This window comes from Gouania willdenowi, unplaced genomic scaffold, assembly GCF_900634775.1.
Source record: "Gouania willdenowi unplaced genomic scaffold, fGouWil2.1 scaffold_309_arrow_ctg1, whole genome shotgun sequence".
Taxonomy (NCBI): Eukaryota; Metazoa; Chordata; class Actinopteri; order Blenniiformes; family Gobiesocidae; genus Gouania; species Gouania willdenowi.
In genome coordinates this window covers 750,593-769,600 of record NW_021145070.1, presented here as the reverse complement: position 1 = coordinate 769,600, position 19,008 = coordinate 750,593, and the positions used below count along the sequence as shown (strand labels likewise).

The 19,008-nt window shown below is 37.4% G+C and overlaps 1 protein-coding gene and 1 long non-coding RNA gene across 2 annotated transcripts; one reads left to right on the top strand and one right to left on the bottom strand.

The window, feature by feature from the left end:
- The first annotated feature begins 88 nt into the window (after positions 1 to 88).
- Positions 89 to 16,788, top strand: LOC114459399 (NACHT, LRR and PYD domains-containing protein 12-like). The gene is made up of 7 exons (XM_028441663.1): positions 89 to 139; positions 339 to 2,133; positions 2,208 to 2,381; positions 7,222 to 7,395; positions 10,569 to 10,742; positions 10,830 to 10,965; positions 16,163 to 16,788. The coding sequence occupies exons 1-7, from the start codon at positions 103 to 105 to the stop codon at positions 16,682 to 16,684; spliced, it is 3,012 nt and encodes a 1,003-aa protein (XP_028297464.1). The 5' UTR covers positions 89 to 102; the 3' UTR covers positions 16,685 to 16,788.
- LOC114459387 (uncharacterized) lies at positions 8,427 to 9,233 on the bottom strand. Its single transcript, XR_003673335.1, has 3 exons — positions 9,168 to 9,233; positions 8,631 to 8,722; positions 8,427 to 8,539 (listed from the first exon to the last, which is right to left on the bottom strand). It is a non-coding gene; the product is annotated as an uncharacterized LOC114459387 (long non-coding RNA).
- Positions 16,789 to 19,008: the final 2,220 nt, after the last annotated feature.

Sequence of the window (19,008 nt, the reverse complement as noted above, 5' to 3'; positions counted from 1 at the left end):
AATGATCCAGAGTGCTCAGAGAGTCAGATGGAGGGTGAAGATGAGGAGCAGAGGAGGAGCAGGGAGGCCTTTCTGAACATCACACTGTATTTCCTGAAGAAGATGAAGCAGGAGGAGTTGGCTGAGCGTCTGCAGAGCAGTAAGAGCATGTGAACATCTTCACTGTGAGGAACATCACATGAAAGACACAAAGCTGGCTTTTCTTTTTCAAAGCATGATTCAATCAGTCACATTTAATCTGACGAACCATCCAGACTGAGAACATCACACACTTCGATCTCCAATATTCAAATCTGCTCTGACTTCTCCACTCTAACATTAAGTTTGTTTTCATTCAGGAACAAAGGATCCTCAATACAAACGTGAGCTGAAGTCTAAGCTGAAGAAGAAGTTCCAGTGTGTGTCTGAGGGCGTGGCTAAAGCAGGAAGTCCAACGCTCCTGAAGGAGATCTTCACAGAGCTCTACATCACAGAGGGAGGGGGTGGAGAGGTCAACCAGGAACATGAGGTCATACAGATAGAAACAGCATCCAGGAGATCAGACACAGCAGAAAGAGCCATCACACTAAAAGAGCTCTTTAAAGCTCCTCCTGGAAGACCTCGACCAATCAGGACAGTGATGACAAAGGGCGTGGCTGGCATTGGGAAAACACTCTTAACACACAAGTTCACTGTAGACTGGGCTGAAGACAAAACCCAGCAGGAGGTCCACTACACATTCCCACTGACCTTCAGAGAGCTGAACGTGCTGAGGGGGAGGAGCTTCAGCTTGGTGGGACTTGTTGATCACTTCTTCTCTGGAAGCAAAGAAGCAGGAATCTGCAGTTTCCAGGACTTCCTGGTTTTGTTCATCTTGGATGGTCTGGATGAGTGTCGGCTCCCTCTGGACTTCCTCAGCACTCAGACCCTGACTGATGTCTCAGAGTCCACCTCAGTGGAGGTTCTGCTGATAAACCTCATCAGAGGAGAACTGCTTCCATCAGCTCGCCTCTGGATAACCACACGGCCTGCAGCAGCCAATCAGATCCCTCCTGAGTGTGTGGACATGGTGACAGAGGTCAGAGGGTTCACTGATCCTCAGAAGGAGGAGTACTTCAGGAGGAGGTCCACAGATGAGGAGCAGGTCAGCAGGATCATGTCCCACATCAGGACGTGTCGCAGCCTCCACATCATGTGCCACATCCCGCTATTCTGCTGGATCACTGCTACAGTTCTGGAGGACGTGTTGAAGAGCAGAGAGAAGGGAGAGCTGCCCAGGACTCTGACTCAGATCTACAGCCACTATGTGGTCCTTCAGAACAAAGTCAAGATGGTGAAGTTTGATGGAGGAGCTGCCACAGATCAACACTGGAGTCCACAGAGCAGGGAGATGATGGAGTCTCTGGGAAAACTGGCTTTTGAGCAGCTGCAGAAAGGAAAGCTGATATTCTATGAGAGTGACCTGACAGAGTGTGGCATTGACCTCAGAGCAGCCTCAGTGTGCTCAGGAGTGTTCACACAGGTCTTCATAGAGGAGAGCAGCCTGTACCAGGACAAGGTGTTCACCTTCATCCACCTGAGCCTTCAGGAGTTTCTGGCTGCTCTTCATGTCCATCAGACCTTCATCAGCTCTAAAGTCAACCTGCTGGAACATAAACCACTGAACCTTCCCCATAGTGGAGGTCAGCCTGACTTTAACCTTCTCCACCAGAGTGCTGTGGACGAGGCCTTACGGAGTCCAAATGGACACTTGGACTTGTTCCTCCGCTTCCTGCTGGGTCTTTCACTGCCGACCAATCAGAGGCTCCTACAAGGCCTGCTGACACAGAAAGGAAGTGACTCACAGACCAATCAGAGAACAGTTAAATACATCAAGAAGAAGCTGAGTAAGAGGTTGTCCACAGAGAGAAGCATCAACCTGTTCCACTGTCTGAATGAAGTGAATGATCACTCTCTGCTGGAGGAGATCCAACAGTACATGAGATCAGGACGTCTCTCCACAGAGGAACTGTCTCCTGCTCAGTGGTCAGCTCTGGTCTTTATCTTACTGTCATCACAAGAAAATCTGGATGTCTTTGACCTGAAAAGATTCTCTCCTTCAGAGGACGCTTTTCTGAAGCTGCTCCCAGTGATCAAAGCCTCCAAGAAAGTTGAGTATGTGACTTTAGAACATGTCTTTAATTCTGTCACAGACAAACATCTGTAAGGTTTCTCTGATTCTTCATCAGGTTGAGTTTTTGTGGTCTCTCAGAGAGAAGCTGTGCAGCTCTGTCCTCAGTCCTCAGCTCTCAGTCCTCCAGTGTGAAACATCTGGACCTGAGAAACAATGATCTGCAGGATTCAGGAGTGAAGCTGCTGTGTGAAGGACTGAAGAGTCCTCACTGTAAACTGGACTCTCTCAGGTCAGTGGATCACATGTTCCATTAACATTGTCCTGTTCCTAGTCTCCTCACTTGTTTCCTGAGTTGTGGATGTTTTTCTGAATCCAGTCTGTCAGGTTGTGTCATCACAGAGGTGGGCGGGGATTCTCTGGCAGCAGCTTTGAGCTCCAACTCCTCCAGTGTGAGAGAGCTGGACCTGAGCTACAACCATCCAGGAGACTCAGCAGTGAAGCTGCTCTCTCAGAGACTGAACACTCTGAGGTGAGACACATCACAGCAGCTTATCACATGTTCACATCAATCCCCATCACATGTGTGACAGAGAGCTGTATCAGAGGAATGTGATGAAGGTGTGAGAGGTGGGACACTAAAGGAGGAGGACTGGGACAGGTTAGAGGGATGAAGGACAGAGACAAGAAGGTAGTGAGGAGTGAGGAGAGGCTGATGGAGAACTATGAGGAGCTGATGAAAGAATGACAGAGAAGATCAGAGGAGGTGGAACCAATCAGTGAGGATTGTGTTCATACAAAAATATAAATATATCTTATGAAATTATATTTTAATATTTTCTCTGACACAAGTTATCAAGTCAAAAAATTAGGGATGAACCAAAATGTGAATTATTGACTGAAAACTGAAATAAATCATTGCATTTCTAGCTCTGAATGTTCATAACCACTAAAATTAAAACATTGCAATTGTTTAAATTAATACCAATCTATGATAAAACCACAGGCTGTCAAAGGTCAAACTACAAGAAGTGCAATCATATCTTTTTAAGACAGCAATACATGTTTTGTTTTTGCAATTAAATAAATTAATTTATTTTATTGCATAATTGTGACCATCACCAGCCCTCCCTAAGGAAGGGTAAGAAATACTTTATTGGGTGAGGGTGTGGGGGGGAGGTGGTGGGGGGAAGGGAGCAGGGAGGAGAGATTCAAAGTAGTAAATGTAAAGTGTGGGGAAGAGTTGATTATTTTAAAGTGAGAGTGAGATGTGAAGTTGTAGTTGTGAATATTGTGCTTATGTTGTTGTGTAATCAATCCAGTCTGGTGACCAGTGTGAAGCTTAGGTATAATGGTGGTGGCTGTGGACAAAGGGAAGGAGTGAGTGGTAATACAGGTATTTAGGATCAACGTGTCTAAAGTTAAGCCCATTATGAGTTTTATCCCACAGTCTAAGACATGCCAGTGCATCGTAGACCGATGTATGTGCAAGAACCACTACTGCAAACCCAAGCACTGCCCTGGACCTGAAAATGCAGCCAGGCTAGCAGAAAGAGTGGGGGCCAGGGAGCCCAGACAACCCCCTCATGGATGAGCAGCCCTCCAGACGCCCCTGAGACCCCAAGCCGAGAGGCAGCAACCGCCCCCCACACACACATCCGAGAAAGCACAAAAGAACCGAAGATCATCTGTGACTTTATCCAGCAGTGGATCTAGGTTCAGTTTAATTAATTCATTTAAGTTTGGTGATATATTTAAGCCTAGATATTTAATTTTGTTTGTGGGGGAGGGGTATTGTGGGTTTTGGCTTAATGGATTACATGAATTTTTTGTTAAAAGGGAGGATTGACGATTTTGACCAGTTAATGGAATAGTCTGATAGTTTAGAGAAGCTGTTTATTAGTTTAAATACTCCTTCTAATGAGGATGGGGTTCTTCCAAATAGAGTAAAATATCATCTGCATAAAGATTAATTTTGTGTTCTGAGATGGATGAGTGGATTCCTTTAATAACAGAGTTCTGACGAACAGCTGCTGCGAGAGGTTCAACGAATATTGCAAAGAGCAAAGGTGAGAGTGGGCAACCTTGTCTGGTTCCCCTCTGCAGTGTGAGCTTTGGGATGTTATTTTGTTTGTGGTTACTGAGGCCTTAGGTTTAGCGTATAGGGTGGAGATCCATTGTATGAATGATTCTCCAAAGCCAAATATGCCAAGGACAGCAAGGAGGAATGACCAGTTGACTCTATTGAATGCTTTTTCTGCGTCAAGTGACATGATTATTGTTGTCTTTTTAGAATTCTGTGCCATGTTGATCAAATTAAACAGTCTTCTAACATTGTCTGTGGAGTGTCTATTTTTAATTGACTGTACTACTTTCTCTAACCTGGAAGTGAGTGCTTTGGAAATAATTTTTATGTCTGTGTTAATAAGCGAGATGGGACGGTAACTTGAGGGTAACATGAGGTTTTTGTCTGGTTTAAGTAGTAATTTAATGTTTGCTGTATTCATGTGGCCTCCTACGTAACCTTTATTTTTAATCTCTGTTACTACTCTGAAAAAGAGCGGAGCCAGCATTGATTAGAAATGTTTTAGGAATTCAGCAGGGAACCCATCTGGACCGGGTGCTTTGCCTGTCGACATGCTATCCAAAGCATTTTTTAGTTCTTGTAGGGATGTATGAAAAAGGTGGTTTTCTGATCTATGGTGAGCTGTGGTAGGTTTAAGTTATTTATGAAGGTTTTAATATCTTCAGGGTCCGGGTTTAAGTTAGATGAGTAAAGATTTTGATAATAATCATGAAAACCCTTATTAATGTCCTGAGGTAAGTTTAAAGTTTGACCTGAATTGTCAGAAATTGCTGCTATAAAGGAATTTTCTTTGTTGTGTTTGAACTGATTTGCTAAATATTTGCGTGATTTATTAATATAATCAAAGTTTTTGTATAGCAATTGTTGCAAAATAAAAAGTTTTGTATTTTTGGAGTTTTCTGAACAAAAGTTCTCAGGAATTGTTAACATTAGACTCACTGAACATCTGGAGACACATAACATCCTAGCTGATGAGCAAAATGACTTTAGAAAATGTAGGGCCTGCATTGATCATATTTATGTTTTATCATCTGTGCTGAGGGCCAGGCTGCAAGAGGGAAAACCAACATTTGTCTTTTTGTTGATTTCCAGAAGGTTTTTGACTGGATCAACAGGGATCTTTAATGTATAGATTACTGGATTATGACATTACTGGTACATTCTATGATGATGTCAAATCACTCTATAAAGCCCCAGTTGCATGTGTGCAGATCAATGGTTTAAAAACTGGTTGGTTCTCCACCACGTTTGGTGTAAAACAAGGAGACGTGTTGTCTTTGTTTTCCCTTTATATAAATAATCTGGTAAATAAAATTATGGAAGCTAATCTGGGTATTTGTATAAATAACTGTAATTTAAGTCTTTTATTGTATGTTGATGATATTATTTTTCTGGCAAATTTACATAATATGTTAAATATTTTAAATACATGGTGTAAACAATGGAGACTGACTCTAAATAAAGATAAAACACAGATCATGTATTTTAGGAAAAATCATGACTTGAGAAGTAATTATAATTTTATATATGGCCTGTCTTAGTTTATACAAGTTCATACAAGTTCCTAGGATTGATCTTTAATGACTTTATGAGTTTTCAAGAGGGAACAAAGTTTTTGGCTGAGTCAGCAGGAAGAGCTTTGGGCTGTGTGAGAACAATGACTATAAAATACAGTTGTCATGTTGACAGTTGTTACTGTTTTATTTTGAGGTTTTGGGTCGACTCTCAATACAGTATCTACTGACAGTTCTTTTGGTTTTATGTGATATGTTTTTATTTGGTTTCACTGTTTGTTTTGTGTGTGCGTGCGTGTTTATGTTGTTTTTTATGTAATATTGTAAATATTTGTATTTAATATTGTCATTTATTATTGTAATGAAAATGAAGGAGACCCCAGTCAGAATAGTTCCTGCAATAAGTCAGGAGCTAATGGAGCTCAATAAAATGAAATGAAATGAAATTAAATAAGTTTTATTATTATAATTTTTAACAGAAATTACACATTTTAAAATCCCCATATATTTAATGTTTTTATTTGTAAATTTATCACTCTCTCTCTCACGTACCCCCTGCAGTACCGTTGTGTACCCCTAGGGGTACGCGTACCCCCATTTGAGAAAAACTGTAATAAATAAGATTTTAGTTGACTAAATCTGTTACAGATATAATCGACTAAAACATAAAGCATTAGTTTGTTTATTTTTGAAATATTCAGTTGCTGTTGATCAACCTGATATATGATGGTATTAATGTTTGTAAACACAGACAGATTAGATGTGATCAATACGTTTGATCACATGATCACATGAGTTCTGATTGGATTTCAGCCGAGAGGACCAAATAGTGTAAATATACATATATATATAATAGTGTATAGTTTAGTTTTTATTAGTCAGTGAATATATAAATATAAGTTGATATAGTTTTTGTTAACATGTATTTTGATTAAATTATTCATTGTTTAGTTATTGTCACTTTAAAAAAATTAATCAACAAAAACTATGATAAAATAATTTAGTCGACTAAATGAACAGTATAAAGTGCAAACCTCCATCAAGCTCTGAACCTCCTCTTCACAGATATGATCAGTTATCAATGATCAATGATCCTGATCATGGTACCATGATCATTAACACTTTAAAGGCTTGGAACCACATTTATATTTCATTAATAAACATCCAGTAGGTCACAATGTATGGACACACTTTAAAAAAAAGAAAATAAATCAATGAAATACATCATCTGGATCTGATCTGGATGAAACTCAGTGGGATCATTGATTAACCACCCAATATAACTGAGTCACATTTTATACAGATCCATCAATTACAAACCCAGATATGAATTATTATGATGATGAGAGATAGACATTTTTTATCTTTGAAACTGATCAGAATCAGTTCATTGATCAGGAGTCCCTCTGGCAGCAGAAATCTTTCCTCCTTGGTGGAGGTAATAAAGCAGATGAAGTGTACGGCAGAGGTTTGAATCCTGTCAATAATGTGATGATGATTATTATTAATAAATGAATGTCTTTCTCCCACAGACTGAGTTTCTGTGGTCTCTCAGAGAGAAGCTGTGCAGCTCTGTCCTCAGTCCTCAGCTCTCAGTCCTCCAGTGTGAAACATCTGGACCTGAGTAACAATGAGCTGCAGGATTCAGGAGTGAAGCTGCTGTGTGAAGGACTGAAGAGTCCTCACTGTAAACTGGACTCTCTCAGGTCAGTGGAATCACATGTTCCATCAACATTGTCCTCACTGCATGAAAACTGAGATTATCCACCCTGTGAAAGCCTGATAATTCCTGTAAACGCCCAGGATTATCAGCAGTAATCAGCAGTTCACTGAGAAGTCCCCCCACCCCCACTGTGAATGTTTTTCTATAATTAGCATTTCAATGTCTAGCCTGCCTGACTGAAACTAACCAACCATTGGAAGAAACCACAGACAGTTCAGAAGTAAAATCACCTGTGATTGGACAGAAAGTCCCTCACTCATTGGTCACCGTTGGGATGCATGGTCATATGCCCCTCCCATTTTTATTATAATACAAATAATAATAATTATAATATTAATGATACTAATAATTATTATTGCTAATATTTAGTGAGAACATCACAATAACAGTTTATTGAGAATAAGAGACACAGGAGGAACATAATGAAAGTAGAGCTTTATTTATTAAAAATAAAACAAACTTTACACTGTGTCCCTTTGTCTGGGTCACACACTAAAACTTGAACTCTTGGCAGCTTCAGGGTCATAAAAAGATGAAGCAGGTCTTTTGGGGGGTCGTCCATAATGCAGTCTTTTGTGGTGGGTTGCTTGATATTTGGGCTTATTTTCCAGTTTGTTCTGTAATGTTGAACATAGAGCAGAAAGCTCCAGGCTTCTGAAGGATGGAGACCATAATATATACAATAATAATAATCTGTAACCATGGGTAGCCTTAATGTGTCATTTGTGGCAATGCATGGAGGCTCCTGACTACTGGTCCATTTATATTTTAGTTTACAAATGACAATTTGCGTACCCCTAGGGGTACCGTACCCCACTTTGGGAACCTAGGTTCTATGTTGTTAACACAACAAAATTTTATGCGTGTGTGTGTGTCAGCCGTTTTGTTTTTCCCTCCAAAATGTCACATAATAAACCACAATGTACAAAAATACTAGGAATAGATGAAGCTTTGCTCTGTGCACATGCTCCGTGTAACATCTGTTCTGTTGTCTTTAATAAATCTGACCCTCTTCCTCCTCTGTCTGCTGTGAGCTGAACCTTTAATGGCTTCTGTTTGTGTCCAAAGGTCTGGATGACTAAATGTGAAGTTCTTCCAGACTGTCTCATAGTATGTCTTACATGATACTGGGAAAAAGAAAGGCAACAGGCATAAATATGTAAAATAATAACACCACAAACAACAAAACAGATTATTTTCCAGATTAAAGTTACTTACATATAAAGACTCCAGTGTCCACTTTACACATGTCTGGACTTGTAATGAGAGTTTACATCAAAGTCACAGGTGAATTATGGGACGAGCTCAGTCTGTCACAACAAATAAATAGTGTCAGATACATTTATTTATACTATTTTATATTAAAATCTTACCCTAGTATGTGTTCATAACACTTTTTATTTCCCTCTGAGTTGGGTAAAAAAATACAATATTTAACTGCAATTAATCATTTTCTCACTCTTTTCTTTAAAGCATGAAATATTTTAGTCTTAAAGTTGTATTGAGCTAATCTAAAGCTAATCAAAGTGTATAAATCAAAATACATAGAACAGTAAAACATTTTAAACACATGCTCATATGAAACAGAAGCTAACAACAGAACACGCTACACATGGCACAGTCTGCTAACTTACTACTGTTCATAAAACTTAACTCTTATCAAACTCAAATACCAAAACTACAATGTCATGAAACTCTTTATTTGTTAGTAACCTATTTCTGACATATAAGCTGTGTTTCTGACTATAAACATACCTGAAAAGAGGAGAAATGATCACAAATGTGATTCAGTCTGTTTCCTCCATCAGGAGCGTTAGTAGAATGAGGAAAACAGCACGTGTGGGGGCGGAGACAAAACCAATTGATCCCAGATAGCCTAACTCAGAACACTCAGTGGATCACAGATAAACAACAATAACAATAAAGAGACAAGCAAATAGTGTGTATTTAACAGTCTTTTAACACTTTTAACTGTCTTTTAACATTTAACTGGTATTTAAATATTTAAACTCATGAAAAATTACAACAAAAAAACGCAAAAATAAAAAACAACACAAATACACAATAACTCCAGAAATCATACATTTTATAGGAAAAATACACAAAAGAACAACAGAAATGCACAAAATTTCTCATAACATAAGACAACAAATATACACAGAATGACAGAAAAACATACAGATTTACTGTAAAAACTTTTTGTTGTTTCCACATGCATCCCTCGGTCTATTTTTATCAGGCCCCCAAAGTAAACGTACAAAATAGCAGAAAAACAAAAAACAAAAACAAGAATACAGTATTAAAAAAAATAATTCCACATTACAGGAAAATACAGTAAAAGACAAGAAAAACATAGCAAATACTTCAAAAGCTGTACAAAACTACTACAAAAATGAACCAAACGACAACAGTAATACACAAAATAACTCACAAAAAAAACAAAAACAAAAAAAAACACAAAAAGACAAGAAAAACACAAAAAATGACTGCAAATCCATAGTATTAACAAACAAGCAAAATCACAACAGAAATACACAAAAGTGACTTTATAAAACACAAATTGGCAACACAAGTACATATTATGACTCCAAAAAAACATACATTTTACAAAAAAAATACACAAAAGGACAAAATAAACGCACAGAATGTCTATCCTGTGTTAACGCTAAAATTGGTCATTATTATAAATTCGGACTGGAAGTCACATTTACCTAATTCAGATTTAAATTTAATTCAGAATAAAATGTATTAGGAATTAAGTGTTTACAAGGTCAGTTTGAAGAGGATTTAACTTTTATTCTGCTTTAAAGAGGAATTAAACCTCCATACAACCATGTTGGCTCTCAGAGACTTGTGTGTCTTTACAGTGGAGACAGTCCTGATATACATTTATATAGATCACAGTATGGTCATTTACATGTGAAAACCTTACCAAGTCCAAGAAGCTGGGGGGAGACTTTCTCATCTTGTGCTGTGAGTTTACGACAATTCCTGGCAGTTATCTGGTGCTGACTGGAACTTCCTGTTTACTCAGAGTTAACGGTAATTTACAGTGACGGAAACTGACGGAAATCCCACTTTTCATGCAGTGCCTGTTCCTCGTCTTTAATTCTCTCACAGACAAACATCTGTAAGGTTTCTCTGATTCTTCATCAGGTTGAGTTTTTGTGGTCTCTCAGAGAGAAGCTGTGCAGCTCTGTCCTCAGTCCTCAGCTCTCAGTCCTCCAGTGTGAAACATCTGGACCTGAGTAACAATGAGCTGCAGGATTCAGGAGTGAAGCTGCTGTGTGAAGGACTGAAGAGTCCTCACTGTAAACTGGACTCTCTCAGGTCAGTGGATCACATGTTCCATCAACATTGTCCTGTTCCTCGTCTCCTCACTTGTTTCCTGAGTGGTGGATGTTTTTCTGAATCCAGTCTGTCAGGTTGTGTCATCACAGAGGTGGGCGGGGCTTCTCTGGCAGCAGCATTGAGTTCCAACTCCTCCGGTGTGAGAGAGCTGGACCTGAGCTACAACCATCCAGGAGACTCAGCAGTGAAGCTGCTCTCTCAGAGACTGAACACTCTGAGGTGAGACACATCACAGCAGCTCATCACATGTTCAAATCAATCCCCATCACATGTGTGACAGAGAGCTGTATCAGAGGAATGTGATGAAGGTGTGAGAGGTGGGACACTAAAGGAGGAGGACCGGGACAGGTTAGAGGGATGAAGGACAGAGATAAGAAGGTAGTGAGGAGTGAGGAGAGGCTGATGGAGAACTATGAGGAGCTGATGAAGGAATGACAGAGAAGATCAGAGGAGGTGGAACCAATCAGTGAGGATTGTGTTCATACAAAAATATAAATATATCTTATGAAATTACATTTTAATCTTTTCTCTGACACAAGTTATCAAGTCAAAAAATTAGGGATGAACCGAAATGTAAATTGACTGAAAACTAAAATAATTTTCCAGCTCTGAATGTTACTAACCACTAAAATTAAAACTATGCAATTGTATAAATCAATGCTTTAAATAATCAATCAATAAAAGGTAGGGGATTTTTTCAACAAACATTTTTTAAGTTTTTGGTTGAAATTTTCTTAATGTTCTGACAGAAATGAAGATCTTATGTGCTCTGAAAAAGGAACAAAGAAAATCCATCATGTGTAGCAGCTGTACACCTGTAAAAACGTTGACCAATGAAAAAAGATGGTTCGTTTTTTTATTAACCAAAACGTGTCATAGGTGACAGACTTAAAACAGAGTTTTTAGTCACGTTTTTTAACATACAGTACATAATGATAAAGTTTCGTGTTTACCTACTGCTGAATGAGACGACGTAGTTTCTACACAATAAAAGTGATGAGCTTAGATCCACTTCTGCAGCAGCGGTGCTAATGCATGTGAGTAAGACGGAGCACAGAGGGGAGGGGGGTAAGCTACATTCAAAATCATGCTAGCTTTAAAAAAAACACCTACCCTGCCTTTAAAATATGAAAATATTTATTTAGCACTGACATTCCAACAATGCATAATATAAAATAAAATAATAAAATAGTTAACTTGACCCACTCATACAATTATTAAAACAGAAATATGTATGTTTTTAAGACATTTTAAATCTATTTCAAACTGTAGACTTATGTTACAAATAATAATTGCTAGAGTTTTCGAGCTAACTCTGGTGTTCAGATGAACAGAAAATGAATCAACAAGTCATAACAAGTCAATAGAAGAACAGACACTCATCTAAAACACAGCTGTGGTCCTCAGGGTCTGCTCACTCCCTGGACCCCAAACATAGATTTATCAGTGTTTTTATACATTTAGAAATCAAATGATCAGCTCCTTGTAATTAGTTAAAGATGTCATTTACTGGTGATTTAAAGCAATACAAATTATGTTTAAGATTTGTTGATTTATTCATTAATATTGATCATTTAGGGGTCTATGGTGTCTGTTTATTTGATTTATTTAGGTATATAGAACATGAGTTGTTTAACATGTATTAAGTTTAATTTTAAAATATACTTATTCTTATTTGTTAATGATTTAGACTTTGTGCATTTCTGGTCAAACTGACATTTTAGTGTTAATCTGATTGTCTTGTTTATATCTGATTTGTCTCTTCGTTTACGTACATGGTTGTGTTGTTTTTAGATTTAGATTAAGTTGAAATCAGATGTTCTGGAACTGTTTGTCCTTGTCCTGAAAATGACAGCTAACAAGTTGATCTGAATATATTTTATGAATAGATTTATTGAGTATAAAGATATATAATTATAGTATTACACACAAAAAGAAACCATGAATAATAATCCATTCTAACATTTCCTCTCTTCACACTGTTTAACAGTGTGACTATATAAAATTATGAATAAGACAAAATATTTAATTCAGACTATGTTTTATTATGTTATATTAACATTTTTTTTTTTAGAAATTATAATATCAGGTTACTTAATGTAAGCTCGTTAATTTATTTTAAAGTTATATTCCTATTTTGTTTACCATTGGTAGAGTGGGACAAAAACTTTTATTTAACTTTATTACATTTATTTGGATTTACTGTTAGACTATGTTTTAATATAAGAAAAAAGTTATAAGTAGAACAGAACAGAATACAAACATGATTTGTGTTTAAATTGAATATACTCAGTAAACTTGAAATTAGCCACTTATATTTATCTGTACAAACAATAACTAAATACATGTTCATCAAAATCAATCTTATAAAACATCACATGATTACAAAAGGTGTTGTAAGAATTATTCAATACAGATTTTATAATTTCTTCATTACATACAACCTCATAGTGAGGTGAGTCTATGATTGCTATGTAGTGTGTGTGTATTTTATTTTAATATCACTTCTCTTTCCATGTGAATGTGAAAACCCACAGCAGGAACCTTAACTGATTGATTGATTGATTCTTATTTCTTAGTGAGGAAAAATACATTCACGGTCCTGCCTGCCCACAGCGACCAATCAGGAAATGACTTTCAGACATTACTATCAATCTTTATCAAATTTATATGGAAGCTTTTGAAGCACAAACGACAAAAAATTGATTATGATTTTTTTAAATATTTCAAGTTATAATTTCTATCTAATTCTATCCATGTCTACATATTTATTCATCTATCTGAGGATATAAATACACATAAGGGTTTTAGTTGTGAGATTTTTACAACATAAAGAGAGGAAAATGACAATATTTTACACAGTTGTAACATAATATTGAAACTGACAGAGATTTTTAAAGAAGTGAATTAAAAAGTAAGAAAATAACCCAAAGAACTGAAAAGTAAATCAAATCATTAGAATAAAACAGTAATTAGATCAAAACAGAAATGTAACCAGGTGTTATGTTAATTTATGCCTCTACTTATATTTATATAGATTACAAGGGAACAGATTTTTGATTGTATTAATGTCTTTATTATCTCTGTAAAGAGTCCTAGTTAAATCTATAGACCACGTACCATGTACAGTTCAGCCCCCCCACCTTTGATTAGACGTTTTAGGTGGTGAGGTTGTTTTTATAACCTCAGGTGATCAGCCACTGTTCTGCATTCTGGGCCAGAGTCTATACAGTATATATGATTCCTCAATATATGAAATAATGTTATCCATGTCTGTTATTAAGATCATTTGTTCAATTACCTTTTAACTAAATATATGACTTTTATTCAAGCTACAACTGTAAAGTGTTGGGGAGTGTTACATTGTGTATGTACTGTATGTGTGTATGTATATATGTGTGCAAACAGCTATCCTTCTATCACATGATCACTCACTCAAAGACACGCCCTGGTACATTTTTCACTCACAACACGTTTCTCTCAGTTATACATAAAGTGTCATCATCCATCAATCAATCACTCTATGACACGCCCACTAGCACACTCACACTCACAACACGTTTCTCCCATACATACAGCATGACATCATCCTTATTCATTCACCCACACATACGTGTGTGTGTGTGTGTGTGTGTGTGTGTGTGTGTGTGTGTGTGTGTGTGTGTGTGTGTGTGTGTGTGTGTGTGTGTGTGTGTGTATGTGTGTGCGTGTGTGTGTGTGTGTGTGTGTGTGTGCGTGCGTGCGTGCGTGCGTGCGTGCGTGCGTGTGTGTGTGTGTGTGTGTTGGTTTTTTTACCCTGGTGGGTAAAAGGAGGAGAGTTCATTCTGTATTTGTCCATAGTATCCATAGCAACGGTCATCTACCAATCACTAACAGCCACTGGTAGATGACATGTCCAGATCAGTCAAATCAGATTATTTATCATTATTCTTATTTCATATTTCATAATATTATTATTATTATTATTATTATTATTATTATTATTATTATTATTATTATTATTATTATTATTATTATTATTATTTCAATGTCATGGTTTTGTAGGAAACAGTTTGTTTTTTTCTTCTGAGTTTAACATAATCAAAACTCTCTGGATGGAGCCATTTTGAGTCTATAAGTTTTTATAATGTGTGTTTGGCTATTTTCAAAAAACAAAGTTGTCCTGATTTTTTATTTTATTTTATTATTACCCAAGAGGTTTTCGGTAAATTGTCATTATAACAAAAGTATTTTGTGTTGTCATATTTGGTGCCTTTGGAAATCAACTTATTTATTTATTTATTGACTTATTTAAGTATTTGTTTACTTTTTTCTTTATTTAATTCATTCATTTATATATATATATCTTCATTTATTCATTTAATTCTTTTTTAGTCTATTCTAGTTGTAAAAGTTAAAGTAGTAAAATATATTTAAACTAAAGTATTTTATAATTATTATTTCTAGTGTTAATTATTTGTGTAAAGTTGTTCAGCTAATGTTCAAATCTATGTTTCTTTTTATTTTATTTTTTTTCATGTGTGTGTTTATGTGTAGATATATATGTATGGGTGTATAAGCATTTATCAATCTCTATTTATCATTTATATATGGGTGTGTAATTGTATGTGTTAGTGTATATATATGTACATTTATGTGAATGTTGTGAATGTTGAAGTTTTAGATACAAAGTCATAAATATAATTTATCAAGATTATTGTTATTATTTATTAAAGAGAAGTGTTGAGAGGTTAGTAAATTATACTCCTGTGAATATGTATTGATGTCTTATGTTTAATTTTCCTTTTTATTATGTTTTTGAAATAATTACTATATGCAGTCAATCAATAGGTTTGTTTATTCATTTATTTATCATTGTAATGTATTAGAATTCATAAGACAAATGTATTTCTAAAGGGAGAATTATGATTTAGTGTGTGATATTATCCACATTCAAAAACTAAAAAGAATAAAAATATGTACAACTATCAAACTTATTTAAACTGCAAAGGACCAAATAGTGTAAATATACATATATATAATAGTGTATAGTTAAGATCAGAGGAGGTGGAACCAATCAGTGAGGATGAAGAGAGGAACACTTTGAAGGAGATGAAGAAGGTGAAGCTGTTGAAGACAAACCAGTAGAAACATGGAGAGCTTGATGGAGATGGCATCAGGTTTCTGAGCAGCACTTTGGACTCTTTAGGTGTGTAAATTACTGCCTGTGTTTGCTCCTGCAGGGCGGACCATGGAGGAGAGCAGAGGATCAAAGCTGGTGTGAGGAAGTGTAAGTGTGTGTGTGTGTTCATTCAAAGTGTCCTCATGAAGCTCTGAGTGAATGAACATGTCAGTGATACAGAGAGAATGAAGCATCACATGATCAACTGTTGTTTCTTTGTGTCTCATCAGATTTCTGTCACATTCACCTCGACACAAACTCCATCCACAGAAACCTCAGACTGTCTGACAACAACAGGATGGTGACACGTGTGAAGGAGGAGGAGCTTTATCCTGATCATCAGGACAGATTTGATTACTATCAGGTTCTGTGCAGTACTGGTCTGACTGGTCACTGTTACTGGGAGGTGGAGAGGAATGGAGATGTTTATATAGCAGTGAGTTACAGAGGAATCAGAAGGAAAGGAGACAGTTATTATTGTTGGTTTGGATGTAATAATCAGTCCTGGAGTCTGAGATGTAACAGAGGTTTTTACATCTTCAGACACAATAACATAGTCACACGTACCTCCTGTCCCTGTGGTTCCTCTGGTAGAGTAGGAGTGTATGTGGACTGTCCTGATGGACGTCTGTCCTTCTATGAAGTCTCCTCTGACTCTATGACACTCATCCACACCGTCTGTACCTCCTTCACTGACACTCTGTATCCTGGGTTTGGGATTTGGTCCTATGGTTCCTCAGTGTCTCTGAGTCCTCTGTGAGACAGACAGACAGACAGACACAGCTACACAGACACGGACACTAAGACAAAGAGACAGACGCACTGACAAACAGACACACACAGCTACACAGACAGACAGACACACTGACAGACAAACAGACAGACAGACAGACAGACAGACACTTAGACAGAAACACAGAGAGACAGACACATAGACAGACAGACAGGCAGACAAACACACACACACACATAGACAGACAAACAGACAGACACAGCTACACAGACAGACAGACACGCAGACAGACCGACAGCAATACAGACAGACACACACAGAATGACAGACACAGACACACAGCTACACAGACACACACGCACAGACAGGCAGGCAGAAACATAGACAGACAGACACATAGACTGACAGACTGACAGACAAACACACACTAACACACACATACAGACAGACAGACACAAACAGACAGACACAGCTACACAGACAGACAGACAGACAGACACACACAGCTACACAGACACACTGACAGACAGACAGACACAGCTACACAGACAAACACACACACACACCTACAGACAGTCAGACACACAGACAGACAGACACACAGGCAGGCACACAGACAGACAGACACACACTGACAGACAGACTCTTTGACAAACAGACAGACAGACACACAGGCAGGCAGACACGCAGACAAACACACACACACACACCTACAGACATTCAGACACACAGACAGACAGACATACACACAAACAGACAAACAGACACGCAGACAAACACACACACACACACACACACACCTACAGACAGTCAAACACACAGACAGACAGACACACAGGCAGGCAGACAGACAGACAGACAGACACAGACAATTAGACAGACAGGCAGACACACACATACACAGAAAGACACACACACATACACAGATAGACAGACACACCAACAGACAGACACAGCTACACAGACAGACACACACACAGCTACACAGACAGACAGACAGACACACCGACAGACACACACAGCTTCACAGACAGACAGACACACACACAGACAGACAGACAGACAGACACAGCCACACAGACAGACTGACACACCAACAGACAGATACACACACACACACACAGACAAACAGACACACTTACAGACACACAGCTACACAGACAGACACAAAACAGACAGCCACACAGACAGAGAGATAGACAGAAGTGTCTCTGAGTCCTCTGTGAGACAGACAGACAAGATTACTGACTTCCTGTTTGGTTTTGGGCGGGGTTATAATGTATCTTTTTGCTCATCTTGGGGTCAAAAATACATGTAAATTTGATGTGAATCCATTGAAAAATAGCAAAGATACAGCATTTAGAATGTGACGGCGAAGGATTTTTTAGTGACATTACAGGCCCCTCCCACTGATCACAGCCTGTTTTTTCTATCAGGATTTCCATCTTATAAGATTCATCCAACACTATTTTGAAGTCAACACGACATATCTTCTTTCCGGACGCCTAAAAGTGGCGTCATCTGAGAACACAAAGCATGAGGTCACATCTGTCTCATGTTCTTCTTCTCCACAAAAGTGAAACTGTTCCTAATTCACATGTTTTATTATGAATGATGATAAATGTGTACAGAATAAAGCAGATGATGTTAGTCCATCACCTGAGGATTATAGAGGGGATACATTTTCTATCAGGCACAGTGAGACAGGCTGAAATCATTTGTATCTCCTGATAACATGTTCTGGTCCACAGTCCTGTATCACCATGTGTCTGTGTTGAGAATGTCTGAATAAATGCTATGAAGTTATGATGATCAACAGAGGCTGAATAAAAAAATACACCAATATCTAAAGATCAGATCTCCTGTGTAAAGGAAAGTGAGTTACATCAACAACTACTGTTGGCAGTGCTGCAGTAAGTTCATCAGAACATCATTGAGTGAAAAAGGTGGATCTGAGTCTGACAGTGTGTTCAAATGTTCACAGTGGTGTTGATTTTACTGTATCACAAGTTGGACACATTGATCTAAAGACTGAATTACAGCGTGTTTGAGTCTAAAACCCAGAGAGTTTAGTTAGCAGGCTGGTCGCCTAGCAACATTACACTTTAATAGAAAAAGGAGAACATATGACATTGTCAAGCAGATCTATGAATACTATTAACTTTAACAACACGTATGTACAGAATATTTATTATTATTATTATTATTATTATTATTATTATTATTATTATTATTATTATTATATATCATTTATGGCTCTATTGTGTCTGCTTAATTTGATTTACAAGGTATATATGAGTTGTTTAATGTGTATTAGGTTTAATATTTAAAATATAATTTTTTTTATTTGT

Excerpts from the sequence above, each read along its gene's own strand:
- LOC114459399 (XM_028441663.1), top strand. The coding sequence starts at position 103 with ATGAAGCAGGAGGAGTTGGCTGAGCGTCTGCAGAGCA. Across the intron at positions 7,396-10,568 it reads TGTAAACTGGACTCTCTCAG|GTTGAGTTTTTGTGGTCTCT; the intron begins GTCAGTGGAATC and ends ATTCTTCATCAG. Across the intron at positions 10,966-16,162 it reads CAGTGAAGCTGCTCTCTCAG|CACATTCACCTCGACACAAA; the intron begins AGACTGAACACT and ends TCAGATTTCTGT.